Source organism: Psammomys obesus, unplaced genomic scaffold, assembly GCF_907164565.1.
Source record: "Psammomys obesus unplaced genomic scaffold, mPsaObe1.curated_primary_1811, whole genome shotgun sequence".
Taxonomy (NCBI): domain Eukaryota; kingdom Metazoa; phylum Chordata; class Mammalia; order Rodentia; family Muridae; genus Psammomys; species Psammomys obesus.
The window spans coordinates 4754220-4768693 of NW_026596225.1; the positions used below are offsets into that span (position 1 = coordinate 4754220).

General features: G+C 49.6%; 1 protein-coding gene across 1 annotated transcript; it reads left to right on the forward strand.

The window, feature by feature from the left end:
* The first annotated feature begins 1348 nt into the window (after window positions 1–1348).
* Window positions 1349–5825, forward strand: Msx2 (msh homeobox 2). The gene is made up of 2 exons (XM_055595860.1): window positions 1349–1727; window positions 5401–5825. Exons 1-2 carry the CDS (start codon window positions 1349–1351, stop codon window positions 5823–5825), a joined length of 804 nt encoding a protein of 267 aa, XP_055451835.1.
* The last annotated feature ends 8649 nt before the right edge of the window (window positions 5826–14474 follow it).

The window sequence follows — 14474 nt, forward strand, 5'->3', positions numbered from 1 at the left end:
AGGACGCAGAACCATTCCAGGCCTCGGTCTCAAAACTCTCTTCTCTGTCAACGTATTGATGCGGCCGGTCACTGATGATTTAGGGTGGCAGTTAGAGAGTGGAATTTAAGGTGGGGTATGAATGGGAATGTGGCTTAAAATTTCAAGTCAGGTGAGAGGAACTTTCCTCAAAGATAGTCAGGCTTTGGGTTTGCAAACTTGAACCCTGTTATTTCCAAGATTTGCAAGGAGAATAAACACACTAAATGTCAAAAGTACCCTTCTCCCCTGCCTATTATCTCCAAAGGCAAATGCTGGCACCTGAACCCCAATGACAAACACAAGCTCAAAAAACTCATGAACACACATTTGCAGTAGCCTAGAGAGGAGATTCAGGAGGCATGCATATACAGTTTCTAAAAGTAGTCCTGTTTGGAGAGAGGAAGAAATGGAGACCGTTTGTATAAACTAGGTACTAGGAATCTGTGGGCTCTGGGTCTGCTGGCACACACTTATAATCTCAACATTGGGGAAGAGGCCAGGGGGCATCACAGCAAGTTAAAAACCATCCTGGGCCACATTGTGAGCAGCTTCTAAGCTAGCCAGAGCTGGAGAGCAGGAGTCCGTTGAAAGAAAAAGAAAAGAGAGGGGGTGGGGATTAGTTGAGCATCTCTTAGCCATCTCTCGGGCTCTCTCAGCTTCGTCCCTTTTCTTGAGGAAAGAATTGCAGTTAACAGCTAAAGCCATGAACACTCTCCAAAGACGAGACAAGTAAGCACCGTGCCTGAACTATTTCTATTAGCAAAGATGCTGGCCACTGTTTTTCCCTATAGCTACAAAGTTACACTAGTTTGGGCTCATAGTAGGAGCGTTATAAATGTTCCAGGAATGCCATCTGTGGATTTCCAACGTTCTCAGGCGGGAGCGTGTGGGATGGGCACCGGGTATACTTTAAAGAGGGGTTAAAAGACAGAAGAAATAAGACTCGGCAAGCTTCCTCTTTAAACAATCGGCTTTAATTACGCCTTGGACTTTTCAGTTTGGGCGATTATAACCCTTGAGGGATCGCCTAATAACAACTCTGCTGACTGCTCCTGTAATTAACTCCTAATTTATTTCAAACGGGGCGGGGGGGGGGGAGAAGGAGGGCCCCAGCCTCTCCAGGGAGAACCAATCGGAAGCCAGCGTCCGTGGCGTCAGGAGCAGGGCCGTCGCCAATTGGTTGAGCCGAGTCTCCCACTTCCCCTCCGAAGCCAGGCTGAGCTGCCGGCGCGCCCCTGCCGACTACCCCCCCTCCCCAAAAGTTGGAGTCCTCGCTTGCGAGTTGCCTTCGGAGTCGCGCGCCGACAGCTCCTCGGCGCAGAACGTCATGGCTTCTCCGGCCAAAGGCAGTGACTTGTTTTCGTCGGATGAAGAGGGCCCCGCGGTGTTGGCCGGCCCGGGCCCGGGGCCTGGGGGAGCCGAGGGCGGCGCGGAGGAGCGCAGGGTCAAGGTCTCCAGCCTGCCCTTCAGCGTGGAGGCGCTCATGTCCGACAAGAAGCCGCCCAAGGAGACGCCCGCCGTGCCACCCGACTGCCCATCGGCTGGCGCGGTGCTGCGGCCGCTGCTGCTGCCGGGACACGGCGTCCGGGACGCGCACAGTCCCGGGCCTCTCGTCAAGCCCTTCGAGACCGCCTCGGTCAAGTCGGAAAATTCCGAAGACGGAGCGGCGTGGATACAGGAGCCCGGCAGATACTCCCCGCCGCCCAGTGAGTGCGCGCCAGGGACGGGATCCGGGCTGGACCCGCGCGTGGGGTCCCAGAGGGGCTGGGGACGGGTGTTAACACGATGATGCTTTTGACCCCTTGGTACCCCAGTTCAGCAAGAGTTGCGCATCCCAGAATCCCTAGCTGCGCGGAACCTACAGTACCTGCGCGCTGGCTGGCATTTGAAAACCAAAGCCCAGTTTTTGGTTTCTGCAGCCTTTAGTCCCTTGCTCCAGATTCTTCAAGCTTGTGTTTCGCTGACCACCGTGGTACCTGTCCAGGAAGTAGGGAGAGTCACTGTTTTGTTTGGTTGCGTCAGGGTCTCTTGTTGCCTGTGCCGGCCTGGAACTCAGGATGGTCTTGAACTCCTCATCCTCCTGCCTCTACCACCCAAGTACTGGAATTACTGGCGTGCACCACCGCGCCGAGCTGGGATCCGCTTTTAATGAGTATCGAAATGTGTTTTGCTGATCTTCAGATTCTATAGGCAGCCCTGCGAAGGGAGCCCCACTGCAAAGATCAGACAAATGGAAGTTAATCATTGGTTTTCTTCGAACTCTACATTGTCCAAGGCAGATCCTACGGAGGGATGGTGGCAGAGGCTGGTTCGGAAAGGAAGCATCTCCGCGTTCTAGTTCGTTGTTGTCGAGGTTCTGAGTTTTGCGGGAGCTAGTTTGGGCCAGACCCTCATGGGCTCTAATGGGTTCACAGTGATAATTAACAGCATTCCTTCAGAACTTGAGAATGTACAGTGTGGTGGCCACAAGCTCGCCACGTTTGGCTGCCTGCTAGAACCTCAAAGTACACGCAGGGGCATGCCACCTGTGGCTACCCCTTCAGCTAGTGCTTAGAGAATTGCACTCGCTCGCCCCAGGTCGCCATCCGTGCTTGCGCTGGGCATGGGGATCTGTTGTCCATGCTGTCTCCCTGCCCCTCCATTGAGGGCAATGACCGTGTTGATCTTTTTCACCTGCACCCCACTTCTCCCAGTGAGGCTTGCTGACTTCCTTTCCAGGCTTAGCATCCTTTTGGGGTCCTGGGTCCCTTTTACAGCTTTGTTTAGGTTTATCTCTTGGCCTTTTGAGGTTTATCTGCTCTACTGGCTTTTTCTTCACCCCCTTACTTACCCCTCCCTCAACTTTGGGAAAGTTGAGAAAGAGGGAGAGAGCTTGGGGAGGGACTTTCCAAACTAAGCTGGAAGAGAACTTGTCTTCATTTCCACCTTTCCAGCCTTGGGACTAGAGATACGTGGTATTTTGTGAACAAAACGAGACCATATACCCAGGCGTCAGCGGCTGTCCCCTCTGGCAGTCTCTCTCCACCCTGTTGGAAATTCTGAAAGGCTGAAAGGGCGCAGAGATTAAGGACTTAAAGAATTTAAACTCAAGTTTGCACAGCGCTTTTCACTACATTATCTTATCTGATCTCCTTTGTGCAGCAGCTGAGAGCCTCTTGTTCACAGGAGAGGCCATTTCTTAGAGTTCAGAGGGATCAGCAGTTTGGGCCCATGAGGGGAAAAACTCTTGGGAACATTTATTTACTCCTCACTCCCCAAATGGGGTTCTGGGCACTCCAAAATGTAGTACTCCCAGCCACCCTGAGGGATAAGTAGTGTTTATCCATTTTATTGACAGTGAAATGGAGGCTCAGAAACATGAAGAGTCTTAACTTGTTTAACAAATTTGGAGTGCCTGTATTCCTAGGCCTGGGGCAATGCCCCACCACACTTCCAGGCTTCCAGCCTTAAATGGAGTGGTGGCCAAAGGTCAGAAATCCTGGCATATTTAGGCCTAGCGGTCTGGTAGGCCTTTCCCCCATCAGCTCTGTAATATCTCCCAGTAGGCTGTTTTCCCTGTCTATAAGGGAAACTAGGGGCTTTCAGAGACTGTTTCATTTGAAAACACAGCTCTTTTTTTTTTTTTTTTTATTTATGCTTGGGGCCTGGAAGTGTCCACAGGAAGAGCCCCAGGGTACCAAGGGTTACCAAGCTGGGAGCTGGGGTTGGAGGGGTCCACCCACCCAGGACCTGGCTTTGTTAAGTAAAAAGCAGGATAAACATTTTGCCCTGTATATCACATGCTTTCTTTGGCTGGTATAAAATGGGGTAGGGGCAGTCGTCCTCTTTTCAAAACACACACACACACACACACACACACACACACACACACATGCACAATCCTAATGGCCTGTGCTTTGTAAGTCTCCATGCCACACCAGGAATGGCCTAAGCTACCCTGGTTCAAAACTCTCCTGTATATCCCCGCAGCATGTGAATGCAGTTAAGAGTTCGGCGTCTGAAAGGGAGCTTGGGGTGGGCCTGGGAAGGGGAGAATTCCACAGGTCTCCAGCTTGGTGCTTGGCCTGCTTGGGGACTGGCACATGCAGAAGTCAAGGCCTTTGGAAGCCTATCTCATTTCTCTCCGAGATGGCTGTTTTCTGATCACAGAACCCTCCACTTGGTAAAGTTACAGCTAACAGTGTGGCAACCAGGACAGGAGCTGGGTTGGGACTTGTGCTTGTCACTCTCAAGGATGAAGTGTAAATTCTTCTTTGGGCCACCAAAGTAACTAAACAAGAAATGTTACATTCCCCTGCGAATACACAGGAGTTACCACTCTGGCTACATTAGGGAAGTTAGGATAACTTGTAAAAGCCAAATGCAGAAAAATAATTGTTTAGCGTTCTATTCCTGTCACTTTACTCTCCTCCCATAGCCTCAAGGAAAACAAGACCAAAATTAGTTGCTGCTGTGGAATCACCTTGAGGCCCCATCCTTGTGCTTCCTGTAACAAGAGGCTTTAAACAGAGTCTGGACGCTGTTGGCATGCCTTTATTTTGCTTGTTATTACCCACTTCTCAATTCCAATAACAAAAATAAATCATTTACATATTTGCCCTAATCCATGGGATGGAGAGAAGAGACTAAGATGCCATCCTTGTGGGCTTGAGGTTCTGAGGCGACGTGATTTCCTTTGACATGTACGTTTATGAGCTGGCTAATTTTCCCTCCATCTTTGTAAAGTTTATATTGCCAAAGCACACCGCCAAGAAACTTACCCCACATCCAGATCTGTAAGATGATGTTGGGGTTTTATAATCTGTAGGGTGGATGGAATGACAGCTGTGTGGTTGTTTATTGCTTGGATCTGCCCTTCCATCCATAGATGCTGTTAGGTAACCACAGGCCTTATCTGCATGATTATTCTTCAAATAGGCTGGTGCAACCCAACTTTCCTGGTTCAGAGAGTGGTCCAAGGCTTCCCCAGTAGCTAGTACCCTTTTTTCTTTTCCTCCTGATGTGTGGGTCTTATTGAGAACAGGTATGAGCCCAGACCCCCATTTGAAAGACAAAAGATACTAGATTCTGAGGAAGTTTTATTTCTTAGGTAGTTCTCAGCTCCTGTGACTTACAGAGGGTCTTTAGTAGTGGTTTCTATTTCCATTTTCTGCAATGCAATATGTTTTTCATATAAAAAGTTTCATGACCTCATTACTCAAACTGATATAAAAATACAGTAACTACCGTTTAAATGTGGTGGTTTTCCACTATTACTTCGACACACACACACAGGTTTGACAAAGGTACCTTTTTGAAAAATGAAAAAAAGTTTATGTGTTCTCTTAAGAGGGGAGAGAATGCCACGTTTGCTAATTGACTCCCCTCTCTGTCCTTTAGGACACATGAGCCCCACCACCTGCACCCTGAGGAAACACAAGACCAACCGGAAGCCACGTACACCCTTCACCACATCCCAGCTTCTAGCCCTGGAGCGCAAGTTCCGCCAGAAACAGTACCTCTCCATTGCCGAGCGGGCCGAGTTCTCCAGCTCGTTGAACCTTACAGAAACACAGGTCAAAATCTGGTTCCAGAACCGAAGGGCTAAGGCGAAAAGACTGCAGGAGGCGGAACTGGAAAAGCTGAAAATGGCTGCCAAACCTATGCTGCCCTCCGGCTTCAGTCTGCCTTTCCCTATCAACTCACCCCTGCAAGCGGCTTCCATATATGGAGCATCCTACCCCTTCCATAGACCTGTGCTTCCCATCCCGCCTGTTGGACTCTATGCCACACCGGTTGGATATGGCATGTACCATCTATCCTAAGGAAGACCAGATGGACAGACTCCAGGATAGATGTTTGCATAAAAGCATTTCCCTCCCTCTCCAAGAAGGTGGTGCTCAGCCAGCTCCTGAACGAAGACCTTGCCTCACCACCCTAAGCCACAGGCCCACAGGGCCGCTTGATACTGAGTGCATTTGTTATTTAGGTGAGAGGCGCCAAGACCTGTTCTGTTTTCATAATCTTCCAAATGTCCCCTTGTCCTCTCACAAATATTGGCTCTGCTAGTTTTTATGTATAAATATATAATAAAATATAAGACTTTTTATATGCCAGATGTAAAAATTCAAGTTATTTTGAAAGGCAAAGTTTATATGTACATTTATCCACTTTTCTAGATAGCATCTTAAGATATTGTGTTTGCTGCATTTTCTTAAAGGGAAAGAGATTGTTTGCAGACTTTGCTAGAACTTTCGAGAATGGTGGACTTGCTTGTGGAGGACGTACCAGAAATAGACAAGGTGCATACAGGAAGTAGATTCAGATAGATTCTAACAAGTGGGGGGAGGTGTGTAGCATGTATGCACATTTGATTCTCTTCCCTCCTTTTTTGCATATTATTAAATTAAAGGGTCAATGAGAGGAGGATGAGAATAACCCCGAGAATTGCTTCCTAACTCCATCCTCGCTCATTGGAGTGAAAAAGAAAAAAGGGGGGGGGATAGAAGGCAAAACGTGTTTGGAAGAACTGATTTCTGTGAAATGCTAATTACATCAGTTCTCAGAGACGGTTGGAGGAGGCGAAATCTCCCAAAAATGAGCGTCTTGTAACCGTTACCTGTATTTTAAATAGTCTTCGGTCCATAGAATCAGGAAGAAAAAAAAGAACATGCTTTCTCTCTATGTGTACTTAATGTATGTGCTAAACTTATTGGAGAAATTCCTATGTTCTAAGGTGTTGGAGGAGAAGCCATCTTTTTGGCTGGAAATGGTGTCAGACAGCACTGTCAGGGGCTCCCTGATTTTCTTTCTTTCTTTTTTAACCTTCCCATCCATCTCTTCTCCCAGCATATTTTTATCCCGTTGAAAGGGTATCTTGTATAATTTTATATATTTTATTGAAGTTATTTCTTATCTCTTACTCTGAACTAAATTAAAATGTTTTATTGCAGTAAAGTTTGTCCCAACTCACAATTATTTTAAAAAGCCCTGCAATCTTAGCTGGATTGAGGGTCAGGGAAAACCCAGCCAGCCAGATAAGGGAGGGGAACTGGCACTTTCAATTGCCCCATTAACGTAAATCAAAATCGAGTTGTGGCCAGGTTTGGGTGATAGAGGAGTCATCTCAAGTCCTGGGATACTTGGAAAAGTCAACTGGCAGCCTCTGCGGCTCAGGAAGGAGCTGTTGAAATCGCCCTTAAAAGTTTATCTAACTGTAGTAAAGACCAACTTTCAAAAAGTGGTGATGCTGTGCTCCTCAGAATCCTACTATCTCGTACATGGTTGGTCCTGGGAAAATCTGGAACTCGGGAATTCACAACCACCAAAACAACTTAGAAGTTTTAGAAAAGGGCACAGAGAGAGAGCTCTGTGGGTTAGGGAGGCCTGAGAGGGTGGAGGGGCAAGGCGGGAAGGGTCACTCTGTTCTGAGTGACTTAAGAGTCCAAAAGAGCCCGTTTTTCTCTTTGAAGAGGGCTAACCAGCCCACCTACCCCGGGAACTTAGGTGCCCTCCCTGCACCAACTAAGCTTGGGTTTTGAGGCATAGCCATAAAAATAATAATAAAGGTGGGGAGGCTAAGACGGATTTTAAACTCAAGTCTGTGGGAGCCGCTGCTGTCACCTTGGTAACAGATGAGGGGAGTGAGAAGTTGGTGTGAGGACTGTACTGGAGAATTGGGCACTTCGGGGAATTGCCAGCGCGTGGCACTCACTCTGGAGGTGGAACCCATGTCTGTGTGAGCCTGGAGCTCATGGTGGTCGGGCTTCTTTATTCGGCCCAAGCCCGATCCGGCACCCACTGGAGATGGGACAAGAAGGTCCTGCTGCCCAGTTACCGCCCTCAGCGAGCCGTGGGCGGGTCCCAGAGCCACCAAAACTCGCGCTTCTGCTTCTCGTTGGGCCCTTTCGTCCCTGAAGTCCAAATTCCAGGCCAGAATCTGCCACATTCATTTAAAAGATGCGTTTCTCAAAGGCCAAAGTCCATCCTGGTTTCGTCGTCAGCCGCCAAGGGGTCTCTAATTAACTCGTCCACCGAGCTTCCTTCCCGGCGCCGCATGGAGCAGTAACATCGGGCGGTGATAGCCAGGGTAGGGACCTGGAGACGCCGGCCTCGGGCTCAGCTTGCCTCTGGGGGTAAGGTATTAAGTCTGGAGTAAGGCTCCTAGAACCCGTTCGTAGTAGGAGGTAAACTGCAATCAGGCTAGCTGGGTACCACGCACATGATCCCAGATCCGATACTTAGAAAGGAAGGCCGCCACGTATTGATCTGGCTCCGAAGGAACCGGGCTCTGCGCTAGGAGTGGATGGGCTTCCCCAGCTGGCGTCCAAGGGACAGACCCGAAAGCTGTGCTCTGGGCTGCTTACCGCCCTCCTGTCTGGGATGGGTCTCCCCCTGGCCAGGCCGGAGACCAGACTGGCAACCTGTGAAGGCTACAAGACCTTCGCTTCCCCAGGACCCAACCGCGCAGAGACAACTGGCAAATTCAAGCTCCAGATGCTCCCACGGAGTCTTTGATCACCTCTGCGCCGACTGCCAGTGTAGCCTGGCATACAAATAAATACACCTGCCCTTTCCATACTTCAATGCTTTTCACAAAAGCAAAACAAACAAACAAACAAAAAAAAACTTTAAAGATAGGAAGCTCTGCTTTTTAAAATAGGGAAGAAGGGACGGGAATTCGCATTTATGGAGCTGAGGAGTCCGGCTTCGGGGAGGAAGGGGATATTTTTCTTGAACCAGTATTCTTTACACGTCCCTTCGGAGACTTGTCTGAGACAAGTCGGTAAAACAGATGCCCAGAGAGGCCGTCCACTGAGGCCACCGAACTTGGAGACCTATGGCGGGCGATGGCTGGGAAAGGGCATAAGAAAGAGCGCTCAGAAAGCAGGCAGGGGTGTTGGAGAGCCTGCTTTGGAGTTAGGCACCGGCTCCGCGGCCCTCATTGCTGAGGGGCATCTCTATCCCAGTGGCCCTGGGGGCTCAGCCTGCCCCTCCCCCTCTCGGTCCTGTCTTGGTGATGCGGGGGCAGGGGCTGTAGGAGGTAGGCCGCTGAGGCCTGGCTGAGAGCGGGGAGCTGGCGAAACGTCTGCCTGACCCGACTGAAAAGAGGATGCCGGCCTTTGAGCGCAACCTTGTCTGACCGAATGAAAACTCCCACGGCCATTCTTTGCTATGAAAGCCTCTCATTTGCCACGGGTTGGAGAGGCCATTGCCCCACCCCCATTCCTTTTCCACTGCGGGGCTGGAAATAAGCATAAACCTCATTTATAAAGGAACCCACGTCACACACACACACACCCTCCCCAAAATCACAGGGCCTGGTTGGTGAAGTCGATTGTGCCCGCTTCCCCTTTCATGTAAGAACAACAAAAAAATCTGAGATTGGTGATGCTACAGGCCGCTTTAATGAAATAAAGTAGTCACAGCAAGGAGGAAAAGCCTCCTGTCCACCCCCGGGCCCCCATGCCCGCCCCTCACCCCACACCCCCTCTCCCCTCCATCCTCCCAGAACAAAATGAGCAGCAGTAAAACGACTGTCTGCAATAGCCCGCTTCAAAGCGGAGCGGAGGACTCGCTGCAGACTCCTGAATGCTGCCCTGATAAGGCCCTAATAGTCAAATCCAAACTCCACACACCTCTGACTTTCCAACCTCGCCGCATTTGTTGATGAAAACACTTTGATGTCCTGAGTCCTCCAAACAATTATTATTATAATTTTAAACAACCTGGTATTTTCCATTACTAACGGCCCAAGCTTTGAAGTTACACCTCATAATTTCCTAAATTAAATAAATCATTTTAAGTTTGCACTGGGAGGCTTTTAATAGCAGAGAAAGGAATATCATTATCTTATTGAGACCCAATTGTGGCGGCTCCAGCCTGGCTGTAGCTAGGGGCAAGGCAGACTCCGTCTAACAGCCATACTTTATTAACCTCCCATAACTCTTGAAAGAACAGTTTTATACTTTCTTTGATTTCCCCCCTCCCTCTCTTATTTTAAAGCTGTCCCAACCTTTAATTAGTGCTTAATATGAAAAGCATTATTTTTTTAATGCTATGTAATTTACCAGCGGCAACAGGCCAACTTAACAATTGTTTATTAGACTTGGTTTTTCACACAAGGCAAAGAATGCCGCTCCAAACCCAACTTTTCATGGGTGGTTGCACTAATTAATACAGTGTCTGAAGCTCCTAAGGCTTTTTTTTTTTTTTTTTTTTTTAATATTGAAGCATTTGAGGGCGGAGCGGGGATTTTCAGAGTTCAGCTCCTATAGACATTCTCTGATTTCTTTCATGCTGTTTTGTCCTGTCTGTGAAGTTAACACAGACAGAAAACTGTTCCCTGGCTCCCCTGACACTGAGATCCCAGCAACAGCGAGGGAGCCATGGACACCTCTGCTTGTGATTTATGACTTTTGGGGCCAGGCTTGGGGGCTCAGGGGAGTCCGTTGCTCATGCCGGGCTTAGGGTGGGGTAGCCCCTCATCCAGCCTGCAAGGGTGCAGAGCTGGTCTGGGCAAGCCAAATGCTGGGCGCCCAAACACTGGAGAGTGCTTGACGTTGGGCATAGAATTTGTTGGGCTGAGGCAGTAAAGGGGTGGGTGAAGAGCAAGCCGAGCCCCAGGCCTGTGGCTCCGCCGATCTGTGGCTTCCATCGCCGTCCCTATTCTTTTGTCTTACTTCCCTTTCACATCTTCTGCGCCCCCCCTCCCCCGCTTTCCCTCCTCGTTCTGTTCTTCCTGTTTTATAATATTCCCCTCCTCTACTCTTCATGCCCATCCCACTTCATGTCCCGGTAATTTCTCCTGCCTCCGATTTGTTTTTAATGCGCTCATCCTGGTAACTTCTCCCTCCCACTCTTTTCTTCCCTCCCCTTCTCGCAATCTCCCACACCCCCCGTTTTCTAAATTAGCCCCATCCCCACCCTCTCCTCTTTCCCTTTTCTTGCTTCCAGCGGCTCGTAGCTGGCGGGTGTCGCGCGGTCCGGAGCGGCTCGGCGCCGGCCACGGACACCTTCTCCCGGGCTGCGCCTGGTTAGCTAGCCTCGGACCGACCCGGGCACGGGAAGGGGCCACGACTCCGGGCCTGCCCCTCCCGCAGCCAGCCGCCCGTTTGAAGTCGCGAGCCCGGCAGGAATGCAGCCGGGCTATCAATCACCCAGCTGGATCCCGAAGGTCTCAGCCTAATCACATTTAATTGCTCGTGGAGGCCCATTCTCGCCCCCGGCTCGCCGCCGCGCTCAATTACTCCCCAAATACCTGCCATCAATAAACGTGCACTGACACCGGGCCCGGCCCGCTCCGCTAACCCAAGAGATTCCGGCCGACCAGGTAACCTCGACCCCGCCCCAACCCCGTCCTTAAAACTTACACTTCAGATCCCGATGGAACAGGCCACGCAGAAGACACGCCCCCCGGCTCCCCGCCCTTGGTTGAGGGCTTCCCAACGGGGTGGGCACTGATGCTCCCAGACTTACATCCATCTTCTCCTCTACGGGAATCAGGCTTACGTCGGGCGTTAGTGTGCCCGACGTGAACTAGACAACCCAGCTGGGGTGAAGCCCTGCCGCCCCGCCACGCCACGGCGGCTGGAGGAACGCGAAACAACAGCGCCTCCCAGAGGCGGGCGCCTCGCCTCCGCCTAGCCCGCAGCGGCGCGCTGGCCAGGGAGCTTCGCCAGCGTTCAGGTGCACGCCCGCACTCTTTTTTTAAGGTCAGTCCCCAGGGAGCCCGAGGCACGAACTCAGCTAGCCCCAAACTAACGCTTTTGGTTCCCTGCCTAACGTTATGGAACGCGTAAGCTGCTGTCCTTTCCCCTCCAGCCCCCTCCCTGTCAAGCTCACAGAAATCATGGTCTGTTCTCTCCCTCTCCCTGCCCCCTCACTACAGAAAAGCAGTGATAGCACAGAGAGGTGACACAGCCCAAATCACACAGCTGGTGAGCTCAGAGCCCAGAAATCCAGTCAGCTCAAGACCTGCCCAGCTATTTGCATGCCATCACCCTCCTGCTGAGAATCTTCCTGAGCATCCTGCCTTTTATGTGGCTGGCTGCTCACAGGGAGGTGATAATTATGTATCTACTCAAGGCCTGGGAGTTCTGTCAAAGCCAGCCTTGATTTTCTTTATTCCACCCTTCCCGCTGTTGTTTGAAGTTGGTTAGTAGCCAACTGGCTGAAGATGATCTTGACTCTTGCTACTCCTGCCTCAGGGGTGCGATACAGCCTTTAGCTTCAGTGTGCTTACACACACACACACACACACACACACACACACACACACACACACGCCTGAGTACAAATTTTGAGTACAAATTTTGGTCTCTAAAATGTCCTATGCTTAATGTAAAATATCTATCACATAGACACTAAATACAGATTTCAGAAGGCTGAGTCAGCAGAGCTGAGGTGGACAGCTGCAGGAAGTTAAGTCTTAGCTGGCTTGAGTTGTATTTGGTTTGTTCATTTGTTCAATCATTATTTCTCCCCCCCCACACACACACACAAGCATACAGGTTTCTGTATTGCTGGGCATGACAGAGAGAGAAAGGGAAGAGAGAGGGGAGAGAAAGAGAGAGGGAGGGAGAGAGAGAGGAGAGACACAGAGAAAGGGGGAGAGAAAGGGTGGGAGGGAGAGGGAGGAAAAGAGAAAGGGGGAGAGGAGAGGGAGAGGGTGCTATTTGGGCAAAGCTTTGCTCATTTTTATTTCAGTGCTGAAATTACTGCTGACTTTGTAAGGAAATTCTGTATGTCTGCAAGGTGCCTCCTAGGTCGCCTCTCAGAAAGTCACCTGAAAGGAGGCGCTGATAGACGGGGCTCTTATTGAGGTTAAATTGGCCACTTAGAAAGAGCCCAAAGGCTGCTGCACATAGCCTGGCTGCTCTGGGTGGTTGGATTTCTCTTTGTTTAGTTAGCAATGAGAGCAGAGAGGAGCAAAAGAGACAATGTGGGAAATCCCAAGGGTGAGTGAGGGGAATATGATCTTGGACTTGAAAATTCCAGGAAGGCAACTATGTAGGGTTGATGGGTGTGGGCTGGGGACAGGGCAGTGTGCTTGTCCTCACTGCCCCTGACCCCTAGGCCCTGAGCCTCCTTTCCATTATCTAGTCTGTGCAGGCCCAGGGTAGTGCCAGGTGAATGAGGGTTATTAATGCTTTTCCTGGCTACCAGTCAGCCACAGCCCACTTTGATGAAAAGGTAAATTTCTTCTTTTGTTTTTGTGGTTGCCTAGCCAGTAAGTAGCAAGGGGGCACCAATGGCATCAGGTCCCAGAAGGACAGATTCCACTAGAGTTACACACAAGCTATTTGTAAAGCTTGGGACAAATAAAAACCAAGTCAGACCTAAGACATCTTTCTGAGGAGCAACAGTGTACACATTTTCTTCATACACAACCCCTTGCCTATATCCGGGTCAAGAGAGTAACACCTTAATGTTTTTAGAAGAACATGAATATGATAAGTCGTTGAAGGACAAAATTACTGTATATGGCTCTGTCTAGCTGAAGGTCTATCTAACTACCTAGTCAGCAGTCATCTGTGTGTCTGTGTGCTGGTGAGTGGATACAGGGCCACCCTGCATATGCTGAAATCTTGTTCTACTGCTGTGCTACAGGCCGACAGTATATAAACCTTCCTTTTCTTTTTTCAAAAAGATTTATTTATTGTGCGTACATGCTCTGCCTGCATGTGCACCTTTGCTCATTTTTATTTCAATGCTGAAATTACTGCTGACTTTGTAAGGAAATTCTGTATGTCTGCAAGGTGCCTCCTAGGTCGCTTCTCAGAAAGTCGCCTGAAAGGAGGTGCTGATAGACAGGGCTCTTATTGAGGTTAAACTGGCCACTTAGAAAGTGCCCAAAGGCTGCTGCACATGCTGCATGCCAGAAGAGGACATTAGATTGCATTATAAATGGTTATGAGCCACTGTGTAGTTGCTGGGAATTGAACTCAGGACCTTTGGACGAGCACACAGTGCTCTTAAACTCTGAGCCGTCTCTCCAGCCCCAACCTTCCTTTTTAAAGTCAGCAGCAATTTTTTCTGGGTCTCAACAAACACCAGTGATCCTAAATCTCTGATCCCCCTAGAGTATCCTGAAATTCCCCAATCAAAATTAAATTCACTACAGCTAAGAAGGGAAATACGCATTGTTCATCCTCTCTGACAGTAATTGGGTTAAATTACTTAATTGGCTTAAATCAGTAATTTCACTTTTACCCACATAACAACATATCATCCCCATTTCATAGATATGGAAACTGAGCACCAAGGAGATGGTGTTTTGTGGCCACAGTCTCACAGCTGAATGGCAGATGGAGAACAAACTCAAGAGGAATCAGCTCTTAAGGCAGCTGCTGCCAGGCGTGGGATGTGGCTCAGTGGTAGAGCACCTGCCCACCTGTTCATATTCTACAAGTTGTGTGTGTGTGTGTGTGTGTGTGTGTGCATGTGTGCATACATACACATTTTCATGCATT

Coding starts and splice junctions, on each gene's coding strand:
- Msx2 (XM_055595860.1), top strand. CDS start 1,349: ATGGCTTCTCCGGCCAAAGGCAGTGACTTGTTTTCGTCGGATGAAGAG. Junction 1,728..5,400: donor CAGATACTCCCCGCCGCCCA/GTGAGTGCGCGC, acceptor TCTGTCCTTTAG/GACACATGAGCCCCACCACC.